Source organism: Gymnodraco acuticeps, unplaced genomic scaffold (assembly GCF_902827175.1).
Source record: "Gymnodraco acuticeps unplaced genomic scaffold, fGymAcu1.1, whole genome shotgun sequence".
Taxonomy (NCBI): domain Eukaryota; kingdom Metazoa; phylum Chordata; class Actinopteri; order Perciformes; family Bathydraconidae; genus Gymnodraco; species Gymnodraco acuticeps.
This window is the reverse complement of record NW_022992205.1, coordinates 727,092-749,258: the sequence shown is the minus strand read 5'-3', so window position 1 is coordinate 749,258 and position 22,167 is coordinate 727,092. Positions and strand designations below refer to the sequence as shown.

The window sequence follows — 22,167 nt, the reverse complement described above, 5'->3', positions numbered from 1 at the left end:
TTGGTCTCCTCCCAGCTGGATACTGCTGAAACACCTCCCTAGAAAGGACTCAGGTGGCATCCTTACTAAGTGCCGGAACCATCTCAACTGGAGTCCGAGTCCGTTTCTCGATGACTGAACTTCTCAACCTACCCCTAAGGGAGGTGCCAGCCACCCCCAGAGAACCATTTCGGCCACTTGCATTGGCGATCACGGTCTTATGCTCATGACCCACCCTTCATGACTGAACTAATTACAGTATAAAGCTTTCTTTTATAAATAAACCAAAAAAACTGTAAGGAACCGAAACACTTTCAACCAAACGATTATAAAATCTTACTTTAAAAAGCATCCAAGGCATACAAAAAGCAGACTAAAGAACTCACAAGCTTTTTATCTATTTTTACTCTGTTTTGATTAATCAATGTCAGTTTGGGTTAAAATTGTATATGGTTTTTCAAGGTAAGAATGGGAAGGGAAGAATGAGGTATTAAGACGGGGTACTTCTGAAGGGGGAATAAAATGGTAGGACATACACTGCTTCAACTATAACATTGTATGATTGTGTCTGTCCTTTAACAACAATTAAAAAAGAGTATCTGTAGAGCTCACCATGCAGCGTGGACACAGCCACTCCCCGTTGGGTATCTCGGGCAGGGGGGGATTGAGGCAGTGGATGTGGTAGGACGATGGGCAGGTGTCACAGCACAGCAGCTCTCCCCCATCTTTACACACTCTGCAGAACTCCAGGTGGTCGTCCTCTTCCTCCCCTACGGGCTCCTCCTCTTCGTCCTCCTCGTCTTTTGCCTCCCACTGGATCCCCTCTTTCTCCTGAGAGAGGGAAACAGGTGGTGAAGGTTGGAGAAGGAGGTTAAACGCTGTTAATTAAACCGATTACTTTTATAGTGTTTATAGTGTTTGTCATGTCAATGCTTCAAAAAGTTACTTTAAAGTGTTGATATTGTCTCTCGTCTTGGCAATATTTGTGTAAAATATTGGATACTTATACCCTTTTTGAGCCTGTAAATAATATTAAAATTAAAGAATCAGAGAGAAGTTAAATCAGTATATGGTGGAGGAAGATGTTTCTGTCTTACGGCAATCTAGAGCCAGGCTTGAAGTGAAAGGCAAGTTTATTTATCTAGCACATTTCAACACAAGGCAATTCAACGTGCTTTACAAAAATGAAAGACATTAAGAAACATATTGTGAAATGACATTTAAAAACACTCATTTAAAAGCAACGATATAAAATGGCATTTAGAAACACTAATTTAAAAGCAAAGATTCATGAATAAAAGTTACAGTGAAAGAACATTTGATGTCACAAAATACGATCTTAAAGTCTCTCAAATTATTACATTTTAGAGCTGTAAGAATTTCATTTTAGTTGATGCAGTTCCTCCGTGGTTACTTTGAGTCTCTAAATAATTGGTATATGTCTCTTTGAGTGACATTTCGTAAGTCAAGGCCAAGGGGGCCCTGACCCTTCAGGCCCCTGGACCTGTACCTGGTAAGCCCCATGTGTGTTCACATTTAATTTAACTGTTGGTGCCCCAACCAAACTGATACACTAGCTGATTGTTTGCATACATAATATAACTTCCTGAATATACTTATATATAAACTTTAATGTACTCACACAGTGTGGACAGCTCCACTTGCCCTCGGGGGCCTTCTCCAGCTCCGGGTCCAGACACACCAGGTGGTACGCTCGGGGGCAGGTGTCACACAGGATGATCTCTCCCCCCTGCTGGCAAACCTCACAGTAGTCCTGATGGTCCGTCTCATAGCCGTCCCCATCTTCCTCTGCAGCAGGTACAGGGAGAGGAAGGAAAAGGCCACTTTATAACAGGATATCTAAGTACACTTTAAAAAGTCATTACAAAGCCTAGAAAATAGGACAGGATTAAGGACATATATAAAAATGGGTGAAGCAGCTTTTATCCACTATGCCCCTAAACTATTGAACACCCTACCAGGACATATAAGAGAGGCAAACTCAGGTAAGCTTTTAACACTAGAACCGCCAGAGGTTGCTGTATACCTAAAACCGTCAACGGGTCAAACGTACCCGCTATTGATTTTCAAGGTACAATGTTCTTTTATTTATCATACAGAACAGTGAGTTTTGATCGCTCAGGGATGAAACTTATACCAATAGAATCTGTGGACTCAGCTTTTCATATGATCTAGTTTGTGCAGATAGCATGAAGTATAAAATATCGCTACCAGTGCTGATTTAAACGCTTGGTGTTAGACTTGTGTTTTGTTTAGGTACAAATCTCTCTATCTCTCTCTCTATCTATCTCTCTATCTATAAGGAACCGCAGTAGACAAAAGGCGTTGCTATAGCAACACGTCATGTTTACGCTGCATTTTCTATGAGGTAAATATTACCCGCTGGTGGATATAGGTATAAATGGCATTTTTTTGGGCGATTTTTTCAATCTGACTTCATATTGACCATTTTTAACAACAGAGGGTGCTACATAACACACTTTCAGGAAAAGTCACGGACTGGGAGACTTGAATATTTTATTGGTTAGATACAATCAAAAAACAGCTGCCGGTAAAATTGACCCGTTGGCGGTTCTAGTGTTCAGTTCAGTTCAGTGACAGCTGAAAACATTTTTATTTTTTTTTAAAAGACCAAATAAAGGGGGATGTTAGTTCGTTAATTTTGTCTTATCTGTTTCTTACTGTTACTGAGGGGGTTATCTGTTGTGAACGTTTGGATTACTATTATTATCTCATTCTTTTTTTTATTTACCTTTTTTTAGCCATGATTAAATAGAACTGAGTTGAAACAGACTTCTGGGAGTTTGTTTCAGACATATGTTTTATCAAAGAGACATGAGGTCTATCGATTAATGTAGCAGAAGATCAGAAGTGTATTTTGGCCTTTAACAATTTAGTGCTTTAGAAATTGAAAGTAGTATTTTGAAATCAATTAATTTTAAAATCAAGTTTATTTTCCCACAGAAATGCACTTGTATGCAGCTGTAATCACCAGCAGATGAGATATAAGATAAGATACACAGTATTACAGTGAGAGTGCTCTAAATGTGAGACTATGAGTGTGAGGGCAGGCTGCTGAGAAAAAGCATCCTCTGCCTTTGGAAAACATTCCCAAAACCAATAAAGCTTAAAAGAAAAAAAATCAAATTTTCCTCGTTACCCATAATCAAACAGTGTGATTCTGAGGGATTTAAATGAGAATTTGGAAGGAAGAAAACACAGCGCAGAACTTGGCGTGTGTAGAGAGTAAACATACTTTTCCTTTTTTTCCGCCCACGTCGGGATTTCTTCTTGGTGGCGGCCCCCGAGGTATCAGAAAGCACCGAGGCACTGTGGATGCTGATGTCATCAAAGTCGGACTCCTCCAGGAAGTCCTCCTCACTCTGGAAAAACACACACACAAACAAAAGAGCTCAGAGCTACACGAGGAATTTAAATAAACCAACATTTAAAGTGAGCGCAGTCTGGTCACTTTGATGCCATTGTAAATATAGAGCAGAGGATGAGCATTGGAAGATTCTAGAAATAAACGTACCGAGGACGCTTTCTTCTTCTTCACACTTTGGCCCGACTTTGATTTGGTCTTTTTGGGCTTGGCTTTCTTCTTCAGGTCCTTCACAGACTTGCTCCTCTTCCTCACTCCGGGTCCTGAGACACAAAGACGTAGCGTTAACCCAGCAGTACTCTCACTAAGATTTCTAAAAATCTCTGTTCAGCGGTGGGTTACTCATCCTTACCCTTTCCCTCTTTGGTTTTGGCTTTTTTGATGGGCCCCGGCTGAGCGCTCAGCTGGCTGCTGCTGACGGACGTCGGCTGTGCCACGGTAACCGTTTCCACGGCGGCAGCCACAGCGGCGGCCACAGCGGTGGCAGATGCTCCTTTGAACGGGTTGTTGGCGCTGAACTCGCGCCACTTGGCCCCTAACACTGTCATCATCTTCGACATGGGAATCTTCGGGTTCTTCTTGGCAATGAGAGGCCTGAGAAAAACAACAACAGCTTCATTATGTCTCACCTCATTCCTGTTGATGGAATTTCTACAATAGGTGGAAGTAGTACTTAGATATGTTACTTAAGTACAAATATTAATACCAGAGTTTAGAAAAAGTCCTGCATTTATTTTTAAAGAGCACATTACATGATCATTTCCAGGTTCATATTTGTATTTTGTGCCTCTACTGTGACATGCTTTAATGTTAAAAATATTTTTCTCATGCTGCCTGTGCTGCAGCACCTGTTTTCACCCTCTGTCTGAAACCAGAGCCCAGTCTGCTCTGATTGGTTAGCTGGCCGGCTCTGTTGTGATTGATCAACCACATAGAGATGTCCCGCCCCTTAGCCTATCATGTACAATGTGTTGGAGCGCTATCCAATAGAAGCGGGAGTGTTACATAGTGATGTCATTATGTCACGGAAGTAAACAAAGGAGTTAAATGGTGGGGGGGGACTTTGGGATTTTAGCCCTTTAAGCCCATTGACATGCACAAAACCCTATATAACACTACAGGAAAGAGAGAACCCCAAAAGCACAATATGGCGGGTTTTTTTGTTCCACTCACGAACAAAGACAATTCATTAAACATGTGCTGCCCTGAGCAGTTTACATACAATGAAGGAATTGAGCAGGGAGGAGAAATTATTTATTTACCTGCCACTTACTCTATAATAGATGGTCTGTCAATCACAGTTGCTTAGCAACTAGTACTTACAGTTACATGAAAACAAACACAATTATTCACCAGCAGAGACACAGATTATCTGACATCGTCATACTGTCATATTTGTTTTCTATAAAAGTAAATGTAAACCAGTATTAACTAAAGTTGTATCTTATCTTAAAAGTACTCATCATGCAGAATGGCCATTTTCTTTATAATATATTTATTTTATTACTGGATGGTAGTTAGTGATGCATTAACGTGTTAATCATTTTAATTGTGCCGCTTGTTACGGTGAAGCTAACTAAAATGACTGTATACTGCTGGGTATGTTATATAGTATGTCATCATTCATTAGTTCATTTATAATTGTAATTCATGTTATGAACCTGCAAACAAATAATGTTGTCAAATAAAGGAAGAGAAGTCAAAATGAAGATATTTGCTTCAATATAGAAGTGGAGTAAAACCAGAAAGTATTCAAAAATGAATATACTCGATTAAAGAAGAAAAGTAGTACTTGGCTAAAGTTAGTTATTTTCAGATATATGTATACTTTTACTATTTACTAGTGTTATATGGCTGCTCATTTATACCTTTGTATATGTTCCTCTTTAATCTTTTCCTATACCTTGAATGTGTACTTATTTGATTTGTATCTTATTAATGTTTTAAATTAATCACCGTTTTATTTTCTCTTTATCTGTACTGCCCCCTTTGCTGTAACAAGTAGATGTCTCCTCTGTGGGACCAATAAACCGTTTCTGATTCTCAATGATCACACTTCCCCCAGCACTGGTGGGACTTTATTTGCTGACATCCCTCTGCCCCTTACGTTTCCCGTGTTATATGTCATGTTTGTGATTTGTCGGGCCACAGCTTGAGGTCTGGCACGCCGGCCTGAGAGAGATAGTGGGTCAGGGCAGCGAGTCCCTGAGCCTCCGAGCTGTCAGAGCATCTAAAGCAGCTGACTGCTCACAGGGGCTCTGCAGGAGCCCGTGCTCCACTTTGTCAGAGCGGGGCTTAGTGGAGCCAGACAGCCCCAGGTGAGACGCAGTCTTTATACCGACAGCCCGGCTCTCGGACACAAACAGAAAGAGCAGTGTTTACTTGCCACACTGCTCTCACTCACTGTGGAGTTTTTGTTGGAAGTGTCACTGAGGGTTTCTGACAATCCTCAAAAACAGTATCACGGTCAAATATGTTCATTTTGTTGTAGTTGTAGCCCCCTTGCCAGCGATTCTCTCTGACCATTCAGCAGTCGAGAGTGTTTACGTCACTAGTTTAGCATATTCAGCCCGGTTGTTGGCCCGGTAAGAACCTCGATTTTGGAGGGCCAGAAAAAAAGATGAAAAAGTAGCCCTGAGCCGGAACTACCCCTGGTGGAAAAGCAAAAAAAGGGCTACGTGCTGCAGTGGAAAAGCACCATCAAATAACCAAACTGTAAAAACAATCTGCATTGAAAATGGTACTTAAATCAAAGTTAATAAGTATAATAATAAATTGTGGCTTAATCGTAAAAGTACCCAATGCAGAAAAAGCTAAAAAAATATATATATATGTTTTGTTGATTATTCAAAAAATAAATAGAGAAAAAAATAAAGATATTATAGATTACATAAATTATTTCACAATTGGCTACATTAATTGACTTAGCTGTTTTTGTAAAAATGTTTAAAAAATCTAATAAAGTACATTATTTGTACTGATATTGAAGTATGAAGTCCCACTAAAATAAATACTCAGGTAGACAACAAGTAATTCATTGTCGTACTTGAGCACAAACACTTGAGTATTTGATTACATTCCCCCAGTGGGAACAGAGAGCTGCTAACATACAGTAGGAAGATAACCCTGACAGAATGAGATGCTTGCCTGAGGAACTGGCTGAAGGCCTTGTAGTTGGTGATGGTTTTATAGTCTTCCTCGGTGAAGCCATACTGCACGTCTTCCAGACCCCACTCCTCCATCAGCTGACTGGAGGATTTGGGTTCCTGAGGAGATCAAGATGAGAGTTAGATAATGCTTGATGAAGGCCACTCTAACCCCTTTCAGGAAAGGTCACCCTTTATAGATTGTTGCAATGAATTTGGAAATGAAGTTCCCATTGGATTGTCGGACTGTAATTATACTTATAATGTAAGGAGACACTATACTTTTAAAGCCCCCCCTCCAGTAAAAAACATGAGAACGTTTCTTTAAACCCAGCCTTTTGGTATGGGTTTCCTCTCTGTTTTGCCTTCACCCTACCACACACATGTTCATCATTTCAACCACCACTGACCTGGAGGTAGCAGATTCATTGAATATGTTGCTTTTGTCTTAGTTTCAAATAAAACATGGTTTAAATCTTATGTGGTCTCCTTTTTGGTTTAGATCCCTGAGCCGTGGCTGTGACAACATTTCTCCTGATGTGGAAACTTAGTTTCCAGTGCACATTCACTAAGAGTGGATTTTTAAAGGTCACCTATCATGTAATTCTTAGGCAATAGCATATGTAAAAATGAATAAAAAACATGTCTATGAAGTGTTTTGCTCAAAATACCAAACAGATCACCCATTCTAGCTATGCCTCATATCCCTCTATTTCACTTCCTGTTACTAAAGTGCTTATTCAGGGTATTTTTTGTAAAGGGGGGCGGAGCTTATGCCTGCTCATGCGGGACCCGGCAGATACTGTCTAAAATAAATGCTGCGGTGATGAAATGCCAAAACCACATCCAGCAGATTCACTTTTAACACATATAATTGGAATGTTGATATATTCTGGATTGTTAAGGGAGAAAAATAAAAAGTGTTTTTATCATATCAGACAGAAACTATAATGTTAGGCAAAGTATCTATTACTCTTAAGTTGTAAATTCTGCAATGAATGGTACTTAATTTTGTGAAAATACAACGAAAGGAAATATATAAAAGTCATATTTACTGATTGTATATGTTTATATATTGATATCACTTTTAATGGTCGATAAAAGTTAGAAATCTTGCATACCATACTAAGTAATACTAGTAATACTAGTAATGTTTCATTACTTTACCTTTATTAAATTACCCCTTTTAATTGAAACTATATTCATTTAAAAATACAATTGCCTGCGACCCTATCAACTCTGCTACTGAATGACATTTCTTCCCTTCAGATTCCTAAATATGAAAAACGCATATTGTTCTTGCTGGTCTTACAGCTGCTAAGAAAATGGTTGCGCTGGAGCCTACACACGATTTGTCCGTTAAGCAATGGGTTTGATCTGTTCTTGATGTAGTCCATATGGAACTGTCAGCAGCCCGTATCAATAGGGCGAAAGAGGATAATGTGAGTGTGTGGTTGCAGCGGCTGCGGCATTGAAAAGTCGGCTGTGGTTCTTTTTCATATCCTTATTTTTGCGTGTTTAATTGTAATTTGATGACACTCGTTGCCTATTGGCACTTGATCAAGCCCACAGTGGTCCTGGGGCGGGTGTTTTTATCTTTTTTTTATTTTGTCTTATAATGTTTTTGTTTATTTGAAAGGGAACTGAATGTATGTTCTTTCACATGTATATGTTTTGTGCCATGTTGTTCTGTGTTTCTGTCTTAAATAATAAACAAATTTGATCACAAAAAATACAGAAATACAGTAGAAAATAAGGTGTGATCTGTTGCTGCCTGGTGGACCTAGACTGAGACTCACTTTCATGTTCCCATCATCATCGTCATCGTCCTCATCTTCCTCATCCCTCTTCTTCTTCCTGGGCTTCTTCTCTTTCTTCTCCTTGGGCTTCTTCTTCTTCTTCTTGGTCGGCCCGTACGCGCTGCTCTCGCTCTCAGAGCCGATTTCTGGACGTTCCCGCTCCTCCTCCACCTCCGAGGTCTCCTCCAGGTCGCTGTCCACTCTGGGCTGGATCCCACCCTGAGGCATTGACATGAACACATACAAAATATTTTAAATGCATGCACACTATTAGCTGGTTGGTCGATAGCAGGACATGAGCAGCATATGGTAGTTTCAAATGTCATCCTTTGTTTTGTCTTCTTGTCAACGTGCAATTGTTGTTGACCCCGTCTTGTTTGTTTTTAAAGCATAAGTCATCGTGTTACATTTTTTAAGCAACTTCATTATAGCCTAATAATACACTTCTTTTTGGAATTTAAAGTCAACATTTCAGCCATAAATTCAGTACAAATTTACCTGGGAAGACCAGAGATGCTAAGATCTGAAAATAATAACCCCTGAATTCAATGTAAGTACTGATGTGTTATATGTGTCAATGAAATAAAAGGACCCCTTTTTTCCCAAAACATTTGGATTCAGGTTCAGTTTGAAGGATTTCTCTCAAAACTGTATTAGTGCTGTTTGACATTTCACCCAAGCCATCTTAACACTTCTTTGAAATATTCCAAAAGCTCCCATCAAACAGCTATTTTTATAAAAGTAAACAATCTGACTTTGAATCTTGCTCTAGCTCAAGATGTGACTGTGACTGACTGAATTCAGCATCAAAGCCAGATTCCTGGGTCTAAACTGAATTTAATCTCTGTACTTAACGATAGATACCTCAATGGTGTTCCTCAAGGTTCTGTTTTAGGTCCACTTTTATTATATCAACAGTTTAGGTGAAAATGTGGATGAAGCTACTTTACATTTTTATGCGGACGATACCGTGATGTACTGTACAGGTCCCTCCATTAAGGAGGCTGGTGTTAAATTACAGGCTGTTTTTAATATTATTCAGACTCAGCTTGCTGAACTTAAGCTTATTTTAAATGTTGATAAAACCAAGGTAATGCTATTTTCAAAAGTTAAAAAGACACCAGAGCCTGTTTTGGATATTGTTACTATGCAAGGACAAGTACTCAAAGTGGTTACCAGTTATAAATACCTTGGTATCTGGCTTGATGATTGTCTTACTTTTAAACTTCATGTCAATAACCTGCTTAAAAAGCTGAGGGCTAGGTTTCTTTTTCAGAAACAAGTCCTGTTTCTCTTTTGAAGCCAGGAAAAGGCTAGTCACTGTGACCTTTTGACCTGTGCTGGACTATGGTGATTTGATATATATGAATGCACCTGCCCATTGCCTGGAAAAGTTAGATGCCGCCTATCACAGTGCACTGAGATTTGTTACTAACTGTAAAGCACTTACTCATCACTGTACCCTGTATGCCAAGGCAGGTCTGCCATCACTTACTGTACGGAGGCTCAGTCATTGGTACATGTTCATTTATAAAGCCATGTTGGGTAAACTACCTTTTTATATCTGCTCTCTGATCTCTCGACGAATTGAAAGTACATATTGCCTGAGATCTCATGATGTTGTTTTATTAAATGTGCCAAGTGCTAGGACTGTCTTAGGGAAGAAAGCTTTTAGTTGTGCAGCTCCACTAAATTGGAACAGTCTGCAAACATGTTTAAAACTGAGCACTTTGGTTCCTCTGCATCATTTTAAAACTCAGCTGGGTGACATGCTGTTTGATACTCATGGTACCTGTCTCTGTAAATAGAGTTTGTAAACTGTACCCTGTACATTATGTTGTATGTCATCCTTATTGTTGTTCTGTTGTTTTTATGTTACATGTGTAACTAATGTCCTGCAGGTCACCCTTGAAAAAGAGATCTTTTGATCTCAAGGGGCTTTCACCTGGTTAAATAAAGGCTACAAACAAACCTCCATCTCTAAGTGTCATCTGATGGAGTTATACAATTTAGAGAAAAACTGGATATTTAAAATATGAAATTCGAACAAGCATGGCGTTATTTTTGCAAGAGTTAGGGATTACAGCTCTCACAGAGGCCGCCCACGCTAAAAACATGTCAGAATACTGTAAAGCATTTTGGATAAAAGCTTCTCCTTGATGGCATTTGCATAAATTCAACTTCTTCCAAAGTGCCACTGCTCCACAAATATTATAATTCTCCCTGCCTGTGATGAAATGTATAAATTATTACATTACAAGTCAACATTTGGCTGTGAGTTGCCGAGAAGCACGTTCACCTTTCACACACGATTGAACCACAAAGTAAGCCAGCACACAGTACACCTCCGGCGCTGCAGCCAATCAGTGCTCAGAACTGATCCTGCATTCCTGCCTCTTTCATATGAGACATCTGCAAGGCTATATGGATTTAACAGTTAACAGGTGTTGTTTGTGTGATTAGGAGTGTTACATATGAGCAAATTCGCTAGTGCCTGTTCATGAGTGAGTAAGAAGGAAAGGGAGAGAAAAAGATCTGGGGTGCCCCTCAGTATGTGGTGGTTTTTGCATGTATATACACTTCAGAATGTCCATTTGATCTATTGGCTTGTTTCTCGCTCACTGCAGGTGGGACCCAGGTACCCCTTAACTAAAACACTCCTGGATTGCAAACCTGGAAACAAAGTGGTGGGACAAGCTCCATGTACATACCATGGAATAAGAAATGACAGTTTCCCATGCACCTTGGCCATTGAAAAAAGATATATGTACTTAGTAGGCTTAGCTTATTTTAAGCCGATGCATTAGCACTTAAAGGGTCCCTATTATGCTTTTTTGGGGGTTTCCATTTCTTATAGTGTGGTATGTACACTCCCCCCCTGCCTGAAACGCAGGATTGATTGGATTCCTTTGTTTTAATCCCAACATCATTATGTATACCTTGCGCTTCTATTGGCTAGTGCTCCAACATAAATGTGAAAGGCTAAGGGGCGGGACATCTCTAAGCGATTAACCAATCAGAGCAGACTGGGCTCTGGTTTCCGAAAGAGGGTGAAAAGAGGTGTTGCGACAGGGAATGAAACATGTAACACAAAGTACAAACGTGAAACCTGAAAAGGAGCTTAATAGGGCCCCTTTAAAATGCTGTGGCATATTTGAAGTGAATGTACCTGCATGTTTTTTGCTGTTCTGAGTTTGTATCTTCAGGGTTTATTTATTGTACGTCGCTTCAGCTAAAAAGCATCAGCTTATTGAAATGTGATGAAATGATATAAAGACAACATTTTGTGAAAGGTTAATGTGTCAGTCATTTGTGCTTCTTTTTCTCCCTAGTAGAGGCGTGTTGTGTGCACGTTACAGAGTGAATTAGTGCACAGCGCGGAGTGCTCTGTTCACTGCCTGTTGCTCAGCGGGCCTGTGTGGATTCATGGAGAGACTCACAGGCGTTTGGCTCTGTAGCGCAGTGGAAAGGTTCACGTTGCCGCAGCGCCCGCCAGCCCTACCAGCAGCCTAGCTGTGTTGCCATGGCGACCATATTTGAGCAGTGTCTGGCTCTCACTCTCTCTCTCCTCTTAGTTTTCTCTCATAGCTCACCCCCATGCACACGTTTCTCTTCTCTCACTCATTTCCCCTCTCTCACTCTCTCTTTCAATAAGGCTACACACACACACACACACACAAATATACACACACTCTATCACAGTGGCAGCCAATGGAACGGCGCCATCCAATCAGACACGTTTGCATAACGAGCTTGTTATGCAGAGGCCTGTGGTTGCAGAGCTGGTGCTCCAGCACCCGTCTAGACAAATCTCATTTATGCATAACAAGAAGGAGAGAGAGGGGGGGAGAGAGAGAAAGAGAGAGAGAGAGAGAGAGAGAGAGAGAGAGAGTAGTTTGAAGATAGTATGGATGGGGGATGGGAGTGGGGGTGGAAATGGAGGAGGGAAAAGCTAAGAAGCAGAACCGCTGTTGAAAACAACTGCAAAGACAAAGTGGAAGTGTGCAACAACCTGGCCCAGAGTTCAGCGTTACACACACATCAGAGGACAGAGGAGGACACAAAGAGGGTGTCTCTACTTGGAGAGGGCAGAAAATCAGATAAGTGCTGATAGCATAATCAAATTAGATGCTTCCCCGTAATGGCTCCACCTTAGGGGGGATCGCAGAGGGTATGCGAACAGAAAATGAGCAAGAAAAAAAGAGGATATTCAATAAAGATGGAGTTCAACAGGAAAGATCCTGCTGTGAAAACACTTCCAAAACAATAGCCTCTTCTCTTTTGCAGGAATCAGCAACAGCCTGCTGTTGACTCACAATCCTTGAGAGGATACTGAGCTTATAAAAACAAGACAGCGGCCCATCTTAAAACAAAGTGTATTTCAGCAAAATATGAAAGTGGCTCCCTCATAGACGCTTTATTGTGGCCTCTTCTTTTTCCAATTAACTGCCCTCTATAAACTCCCTTGATTTTGTAGTAGTTGTTTTGTTGAAATGGAAACAGAACATCCTTTCATTTCCACAATGTGGCTGTGTTTCCCTGCAGATGAGAGTCTTTCTCCAGCAGCTCTGACCGGAGACTGGGATGTTCCACTGACAGTCTCTGACCCCAATTGACTTCTGGCCCCTGTCTGGCACTAACCTTTGGGGAATGATTGGAAGTGAATTACAGCAGCAGCAGCAGCAGCAGCAGCAGCAGCAGCAGCAGCAGCAGCAGCAGCGGCTCCTCAGTGGGCGAGTGAGGGAGAAATAATAGGGAGAAAAAGCAAGAAAGAAAAACACCCCCTTCATCTTCACCTCCTACCTTTCTTCTGCCTACCTTCACCCCCATTATCACCTTGCTCCATTAGCCCTCCTCCTCCTCTTCTTCTTCTTCTGTCTTATTGTTTACAGTCACAGGCCATTCAAATCAACTTATGTTACACACATTACACTTTAAAGAGGCCCTTTTATGCGTTTTGGGGTTGTCCCTTCCCCTTAGACTGCTATATAGGTTTGTGTGAATGTAAATGGTCACCAAAGGCTAAAATCCCCATATTGAAGAGTTTCCCTCCCACACACTCCCCACCTGCCGGAAAAACCTCCATTGAAGTCTTTTGTTTACCTATGTGACATAATGACATCACTATGTAAAACCCTCATTTCTATATTTTGTTTTCAGACAGAGGGTGAAAAGATGTGCTACAGCAGGGGCTTTTTGAACATTAAAGCATGGAAACATGTCACAGCAGAGGCACATCATACAAATACGAACCTGAAAATGAGCATAATAGGGCCCCTTTAATTAAGATCTCTCAACAATATTAAAAGAAAGAAATAACAAAGGAAGGATTTGCAGTTTGCTGTGACCCAAAGGCAATCACATCACGATCAAGGCAAAGTAAGGTGATGCATGTGGGAGGCGAGAGGCGAGGGAAGAAAGAGGAGAATACAGAGCAGAGCCTGTGTGTGAGAGAGAGAGGGAGGAGAGTGTCAGAGGGAGTCCCCCCCTCATTAGCTCAGTGAGACCCGGAGCTCAGTGTTTACCATAGGCAGCCAGGGGGCCGGGTGGCAGGCTGGCCGGCCAAGCTCCTCGCAGCACTGCCGGCACCTCCAGCCAGCAGAGGGGAACATCCTGGCTGTGTCACTGACACTGTTACAGCCATCGTCAACACGTGCGGAAAATGCTCTGGGAATACAGGGAATTCCTGTAACCACTGAGGACAACATCTTATGGCATCTGAGTTTGGCTAAAGTGCCAGGAAAGGCTAAGGTAGATGACACTTTTCAGGCAAGGTCGAGGCTGACTTCATGAGATGTTGCCTTTGTTTGTCACACTACCCTTGATGTTATGGTAACAGTGGAGCATTTAAACATGTGTAATTAAAAAAGCGTTGTTAACAATGACATACCCCGCTGCAGTTCTCCATTAGCTCATTGTCTAGGTTTTCAGAAGCTCTTCAAATCCTGTGACATAATTAGGGATTAGTTATCTCGACAAGATGTATTGTGACAAAGTCAGTCTCTAGGGTTGTGAGTTGTAAACTATGAGTTTAAGTTATGAGTCGTGAAGATGGTTGGGGTAGGACTGATGTGTTAAAGCAAGCAAAAACACAAATCAAGAGGAAATAGAGTTAAACACAATACTATTGTCACATAATATGGTGTAGCACCAGCCTACAATCTCTGCTGTCATTGACCTCATTTCCAGCTGAAGCTAGTAAGAAAACTAGTATCAAAGTATCATATAGTATTTGAACTGTATGTTACTTTCCCAATACCAAAGGCTGCAGAGACAAAGTACGCAGCTGCTGGTGACCATGTCGGAGAATTGAGCAGCATTCAAACCAGATGTTTCCCACAGCGGAAATCTCAAGTTGAACTTCTAGAAGACAGTGTAGCAGGGGTATTCAACTAAAATTCAACGAGGTCCAGTTAGAGAAAATGTCCCCATGCAAAGGTCCGGAACATCAAAATGTCTAACTTGCTTTATGAATTAGTGTGATATATATTGAAGTAGCCTGTAGCTTTATCAATGTCTGCATGTAATCAACAACTGACTGCCAATCAAAAAAAGAAAGTACAATTCATGTAATGTTCCTCTCGGGCTCCATTTACAAATAAAATAGAGAAAATAAAATAAGTGCTTAATTTTAGATAAATAAAATAAAGTGTAGCAGCAGCTTGAGTTTCCCTTTTTCTTTGTTAACCGTTTCACATCATGACTTAACAGTTTCAGCCGATTATAGAACAATATCAGTCTTTACACATCATAACAATTGAACAGTTTTAAAGTTTATCTTTCTTTCTCTCTTATATTGCAGTCCCTCACTCACTTTGTTTTATTCAGTGCGAGAATTGAGCTGGAGGTGTCAGGGCCATTCTCATACACACATCCAGGTGCTCATTGGTTAGCCTCGGTTAGCCTGCCCTGGAACGATATTTAGTTTTATTTTTGATCCTGCTGGACTGATCATATTGGGCTCTGAGACTGCTTAATTTTTGTGACCTCAGTTCTGACTTGAGGGAATGTTTGGTCAAACACTTTGTGTTTTTTCTCATAGTGGCGTTTTGACACTTTTAATGAGCGCTACGGTCTCTGAACAAATGAGACACACTGGTTCTGTGCTCCCAGTGGGCAGGATGAACATGAATGAGTCCACTCAGGGTTAAAAGCTCTGTTCTCATTGTCCACTTTCCTCTTCTTGGAGAGCGCCATGTGTAATTATTTGTCTCTCCCTGTCTGCGGCTAACACGCCTGTTCACTCTCCTCTCCGCTTCTCTCCCTGTATCGCTAATTATTCTCTTCACTCACTTTCCTCTCCGCTTCTCTCTGCCGCTCTCTTGTCTCTTCTTCTGTGTTTCTCTCCCTGTATCGCTCACTCGTCTCTTTCGCCCCCTGTCGGTGGCAGTTAAAATGGAATCGCCCCGTCAAAATTGAAATCCCCTATTAATGTATTGATTATAGGTCCGGGTCCGTATAGGTTGGCGTCTAGGTCCGGATCCAGACCGCGGTCCGCCTGTTGCCGACCCCTAGACCATAGCAGGGCCAATATAAATATGAAAGCATTACCACACACCATGGCTCAACTCAATCAATTAGGGTTTTTTTCACCTATAGGTAATGATAGCTAATGCTAGCTCAATGCGTTAGATTAAAAAGCTTTGTGATTAGCTTAATCTAAGTGATATAACCATAACAAATCTGGTTGAATGAAGTCACTAGTGTGAATGTTGGAAGCAGCTCAATACTCTGTGGAAATATTTGAGACTAATGTACCTCTGACCTGTTCTCCTAACATTGGAAACTAATGTCTGTCACAGCTCTGACTCCCAATGCTAGCTTGGCGCAGTCGCTGTACTTCTGAACTACAATCTCTGCCATCTACACCGACACCACAGGCACAAATCTCCACTCCAAAGTGTGCCTTGGTGCCCTAAACTGACACTGGCAGTGACGGCGACGCTGCTGCCAGCCTCCTCTGAGCCTGAGACAGTTCGCTGCCTCTCATTTAGATTACAGAGGCAGCGCAGCAGCCAAAATACACCTTTGATCCAATTGCAGAGACATCAAAAGAGCAGTGGTTTGGACAAATAGACAACGCAGCGGAGCCACAAAGCCGCTGTGTCCGAGGTCAAGACTGAATGGTGTTGAGTGGGAATTACATCTTACCTCCTTTTTCCTCTTCTTTACTTTGGGCATTTTGCCCTCTTTCATCTTTTTGGGCTTCTGCTTCTTTTGTTGTTTAAGGGAGTCGCTGTCGGAGAAGAAGCTGTCGAGGGGTGTGAGGGGAACGGTGTTGCGCTCACCTTCGTCATCATCATCTGGAACCGAAACAACAAACATTTTCTGATCAGGACACAATGTAGTACATAATGTAGTAGAGACGATACATTCTGACATTTGGCATTAGAGTATATGAGAACCAAACCATCTCCTAACATCTTTAGGCTAAATTGACAAATGCAGAAGATCAACAGAAGGTAAAAATGAAATGATGATTAAATAATACAAAAAGTCAAATGGCAAATTAAAATTGCAAACATTTACTGTTTACATCATTTAAAATAAGAAGATTTGCCTCTTTCCTTAGTTTTACATAATTGTAAGTTATATATTGTATATGTATGTGTATATTATATATACTGTATATAGGAATCAATGTGAAGATATTGCATCGTGAAACGAGAAAACACAGTGAAAAGTCAGCCAGTCTATTTTTGAAAATAAAAACAATGAATCGTTGCCAGACCAGCAGGAGCACTTGGCAAAATAAACCTCATAAACACACATCATTGAGTGTGGATCAACTTTGCCCATCAAAGCACAAATAGATGGAGCGCCTGCCCCGCAGCTAAATGGGAACTCCCCGGAGGACCACTGAGGTATACTGAGCATATCTTCAGCTTTAACGCTTGCTGGGACTAAAGCGACCTGCTGCTGGTTGTCAGCTGTACTCTCTCAGAGCTGCTGTGTACCAACATGCTGACTGCTGAGCGCGGAAGACTTCAGTGACGCCATAGTGGGTCACAGAGGAGTAAGCAAGGAAGAGAGACAGTCCCAAACAATACATCACTATAAAGAGACAAGCAGAGAAATACACGCAGGATGCAACTAAAGTTTGTTCTCGTAATCCAACTAACTTTCCGTCTGCTACAGTCTATCTTCCGGCGATGGTCTGTTGATTCTTCAGTACATTAATTTTTCCAGACTGAAATATCTCAACAATAACTGGATGGATGGCCATGACATTTGCAGAGACATTCACGTTCCCCAGAGGATGAACCCTTCTGGATTGAGTAATGCCTCTATCTTTCCCTGAAGCACCACCACCAGCTAGTCAAAGTGTTCTCTTATCCGTGTCAGATTCTACTGGATTGACTGATACAAACCATTTGTAAATGCGTCATTCCCAGATGTTTAATCCTACTTACTTTGATTACCATTAGGTTGAAATGTTAAGTTCCTGGAAAAAAAATATAACATTCAAAAAGATTTTCTCTAATCCTGTGGAATATATAAAAACTTCAACAACTACTGGATCGATTGCCGTTACATTTTGTAGAGACATTCATGTTCCCCAGCGGATGAACCCAACTGGCTTCAGTGGATCCAATTTACCTGAACACAACCACCATCTGGTCAAAGTCTTCTCTAATTCTATGATATATATAAAAACATCTACGATTGATTGGTACAACACTTTTGTAATAAAAAATGCGAGATCACTAGATGTTAAATCCAACTGACTTTGGTGTTCCTATCCCACCTTGACATTTTGAGTTTCTGAGTAAAATATATAACATTCAAATAGATTGATCAGATTATCTAAAATTCCTTCGGTGAATATCTGACTTTTTATAATGTAACACAACTTAAAGAATACAGGTTGTTCTCTTTTTCTGACTGTATTTATGTCTCCTTCAGTCTATCTGCATTTTGCCATAAATCCATGACTTTTGTCCAGACTTAAATATCTCAACAATTACTGGATGGATGGCCATGACATCTGTAGAGACATTCATGTTCCCCAGAGGATGAACCCTTCTGGATTGAGTAATGCCTCTATCTTTCCCTGAAGCACCACCACCAGCTAGTCAAAGTGTTCTCTTATCCTGTGAAATATGTCAGCATACTGGCTTGACAGATACAAAAGATGTGTAAATGAGTGATGCCCAGATGTTTAATCCTACTGACTTTGGTTTTCTTTTGCCACTATTAAATTGACATTTTGTTTCTAGTCAAATCTATAACCGTCAAACGGATAGCAAGGAAATGTGGTAAAACATCAATGTCCCCTATCAGATGCACCATGACATCAAGTCAAATTCCTCGTACGTGTGAACCAACCTGGCAATAAACCCGTTTCTGATTCTGATTCTAATGACCTGTATTTACTTTGGTGATTATGCGACATTTTATCATGCAAACACGATTCTCTCAACAAATACTTAATGGATTGCCATTACGTTTTGTCGAGACATTCATGTTCCCAGTAGGATTAACACAACTGGCTTTAGTGATTAGATCTAGATGACCTGTAATTACTGAGGTGATTATGCAGCTTTCTATCGTACTGTAGTAACACACTAAACTAGGATAATGAACAGATTAAAGGTGGTTATCTTTCTCTGCCTGTCTTTCTTTCTCCGTCACTCTATGAACGGGTCTCCCTGACTCTCTGTGTCTCGTGCAGAAAGAACGAAGGACATGAAATATGCAGCACATGTATCAGAGTCAATCAGCCAACACTAGCCATGCAGTCTACCTCTCCCCTGCTGGAGTGAGAAGTTTGGGAGGAGGGATTCCTGTGTAGTAGACACACAAACCACACCAACCACTTATCCTCTTTTAAGCAAAGCTCGCAGGAGGTACACCACACACACACACACACACACACACACACACACACACACACACACACACACACACACACACACACACACACACACACACCACCAGCGTTTTTTCTAAGCTTTAATCAGTGGCAATGTCAGGCTCATTGTGTTTCCTTTGACCACAAGATGAAGTGTGTCACAGCTTCTTTAGTGTTAATTGGGGGAACCTTGTGCTTTTTGTGCCTGATAAAGCTGCCAACTGACTCAATGTTTCACTGGTAGTTATTATTAATGTTCATGTAAATGTGCAGGTAGTAATTTTGTATTCAAAGGCACCTAAAACAGCATTTATAACACTAAAACTCCACAGGCGTCTGCAGAAAAGATTGTTTAGTATCTGATTAAGGCGGGATAACCACCGATTATCTATCTAGGTTTTGTCTCCTTATTCTTATTTTCTGCATCACACAGAGATCCACATGCTTCACTCTCTTTTATATCTCTATTTCTAAATAAAGCCTTGAGTTTATGTATTTAGTTTCTCAAACAGGGAGCTCTTTTATCTCTCAGATGTATGTAAGGCGCCTGCCAGGCAACCCTTGCATTTCTCTTAGATGAACAGATGATGACATGGATGGCTCAGATACAAATGGAGATGCGCCGTTTTCTGTACAATAAATCACTTAGACTTGACAGTGATGATGCAGTGTTACTGATGTAGGTTTTACAGTGCACCTATATGCAGCAGACCATGCAAGGTATGTATTAGCTCTGCTGGCAACATGCTACTGTTAGCAGTGTTGGTCTGTAGATCGTTCGGTCCATACTGAAATATCTCAACAACTACTCGATGGATTGCCATGACATTTTGAACAGACATTCATGGTGCCCACAGGACGAATCATATGCTTTGGTGATTCTCCTGACTTTCCTGCAGCACCATCAGCTGATCAAGGTCTTAGTCTGTAAAAGATGTCAACATAAATGGATTGGTACCAAAATGTGTAAAAAAATGCCAGATTACTAGATGTTAAATCTTACTGACTGGTGCTCCTTTCCTGGCATGAGGTTAACATTTGTAGATTCTGAATCATATATTTTACAGTCAGATGGATTGCTATGAAAAATTGTAAAAATATGAACGTCCCTTTACAGATGATCTGTAATTACTTTGGTGGTTGTGTGACTTTTAGTTCATTGCCATAATTAAGTATTTTTTTACTAAATCCCTCCTCAGCTCATTTAACCATGCTAACAGGCTAAACTAAGGGCAGCTGTGGCTCAGGGGGTAGAGTGAAGAGGTCAATGGTTTGATCCCAAGCCTCTACAGTGTCCTTGAGAAAGATACTGAACCCCAAATGAGTCCCGATACCATGGCTAACAGTGTTTTAGTGTGTGTGATGTTAGGCTCTTCTGATGAGCAGGTGTCACCTTGTATGCTAGCCTCTGTCTGTGTATAAATGTGTTTGTGAATAGGCAAATTACTGTAGCCTATGTAAAAGCGTTTGAGTTGTTGCAAAGACTTGAAAAGTGCTTTATAATTGGGGTCCATTTGCTATTTAAGAAGATAGAGAATAAATGCTTAACATCAGCATGTTAGCAGGTCACTATGCACATGTTAGCATTTAGCAAAGAAGCACCCCTGTGCTGGAAGTACAGCATAACATCGGTGACATAGTTGTTGAAAATCCCCCAAAAATATTGAACACATACACAAATGGTTTCTCTGTTATGTATGTAATTAACATTCAAAAGAATATGACAACAATGCAATTGATTATATAACAAAAAATAGACCTGTGTTTAACACCTGCATTGCCTTGTACTCTGACACCTGCCTACAGTAAATGGCCTGTGAAGTCCCCAAAGGGGAAGCCATCAGGGGAATGATAATCTGTCTGCTTGGTGAGTGGACCGGGCTGTGCCAGGTGTTGGAAGTGGAGTAGTGGGGAGGGGGGTCGCTCAGTCATGTGGCACAGGGAGGTCTGGCACCGATTCAGATAGAGAGAGGACCAAAGCTCCACTTGGCAAAAGAGGCGTCTGTAAAGTGTGGACGGATGGCACAGACACAGTTTTGACCTTCCTGCAAGGGCTTGGCCACAGGACTGACCCATTAGAAGGGAGATTCATTAGCCACTCCCAAGTGAGGAAGCTAGTTTACTGGAAAGCACATTAGCCCTTTCTCTGTTGGCCCCGTGTGGAAATGCCCACTTAATGTTGGCAAGCATAGCTTGCCACGCACGATGAAGGAAAAACTGAGCCATTTCGTATCCTCTCTCCATTGATCAAGTGCTTATATGCCTCAAACGCCTCCAGACAAAGACATCCATAGACTATTATTAGAAAATGTAATCATCAAAGTGATGGAGGGATAAAGACCAAATAGCGCCATTAAAAACATATCTATCATAGATAATATATGCACAAGATCCTAATGTGTGCACTATAACGGAGATTTAAAGAGACTGAAATGCTGCACTGCTCATCTGCAAACACACATTAGAAAAAAAGCATGTTTTTCGTGCACAGGCTTCATGCACGTGCAGTAGGATAAAATGGTGTCAACTTTCACAGCGAGGGATCCAGAAATAGACCCTTTTCCAATTGGGGATAACATTTGTAGGCACACAAAAGCCCATGATAATCTTGCGATTTTAGGGAAGAACAAAACAATTAAAAGAGAAAACACAACGGAACAATCTGTGACAGGGTGATCCCCCGGAGTGAAACAAAGAGAATTAGGACACTTTATGTGCCACAACAAATAAACACTGTGATAGATAATAGCTTTTTAGGGGCCTGAAGTCCCCCTAGAACATGCTTCTACATCGTAGCAAATTAATTGCATGGAAGCATCTTGATGATGGGAAAAATATGACCTGCATTCCTGACCTTGTCTGTCACTTTGATAAGAATCTGCTTCCTTTATCAGCAGCAGAACAATGGATTTTCATGGTTAGTAATAAGATAAACACACAAAGACTCTTCAATGAAACACAATATAATTGTGTCTGATTTTC

At 41.0% G+C, this 22,167-nt stretch overlaps 1 protein-coding gene across 5 annotated transcripts in view; it reads right to left on the bottom strand.

Annotated features, from left to right (window-relative positions):
- The window catches only part of chd5 (chromodomain helicase DNA binding protein 5), a 66,796-nt gene that overhangs the window by 40,863 nt on the left and 3,766 nt on the right, over window positions 1–22,167 (bottom strand). For all 5 annotated transcript variants that reach the window (XM_034205611.1, XM_034205615.1, XM_034205612.1 and 2 more), the window contains exons 2-9: window positions 16,482–16,633; window positions 8,331–8,549; window positions 6,533–6,651; window positions 3,738–3,979; window positions 3,536–3,648; window positions 3,257–3,383; window positions 1,622–1,788; window positions 592–810 (exon numbers count right to left, since the gene is read on the bottom strand). In XM_034205611.1, the coding sequence (XP_034061502.1) occupies window positions 592–810; window positions 1,622–1,788; window positions 3,257–3,383; window positions 3,536–3,648; window positions 3,738–3,979; window positions 6,533–6,651; window positions 8,331–8,549; window positions 16,482–16,633 (1,358 nt within the window). The remainder of the gene's footprint in view (window positions 1–591; window positions 811–1,621; window positions 1,789–3,256; window positions 3,384–3,535; window positions 3,649–3,737; window positions 3,980–6,532; window positions 6,652–8,330; window positions 8,550–16,481; window positions 16,634–22,167) is intronic.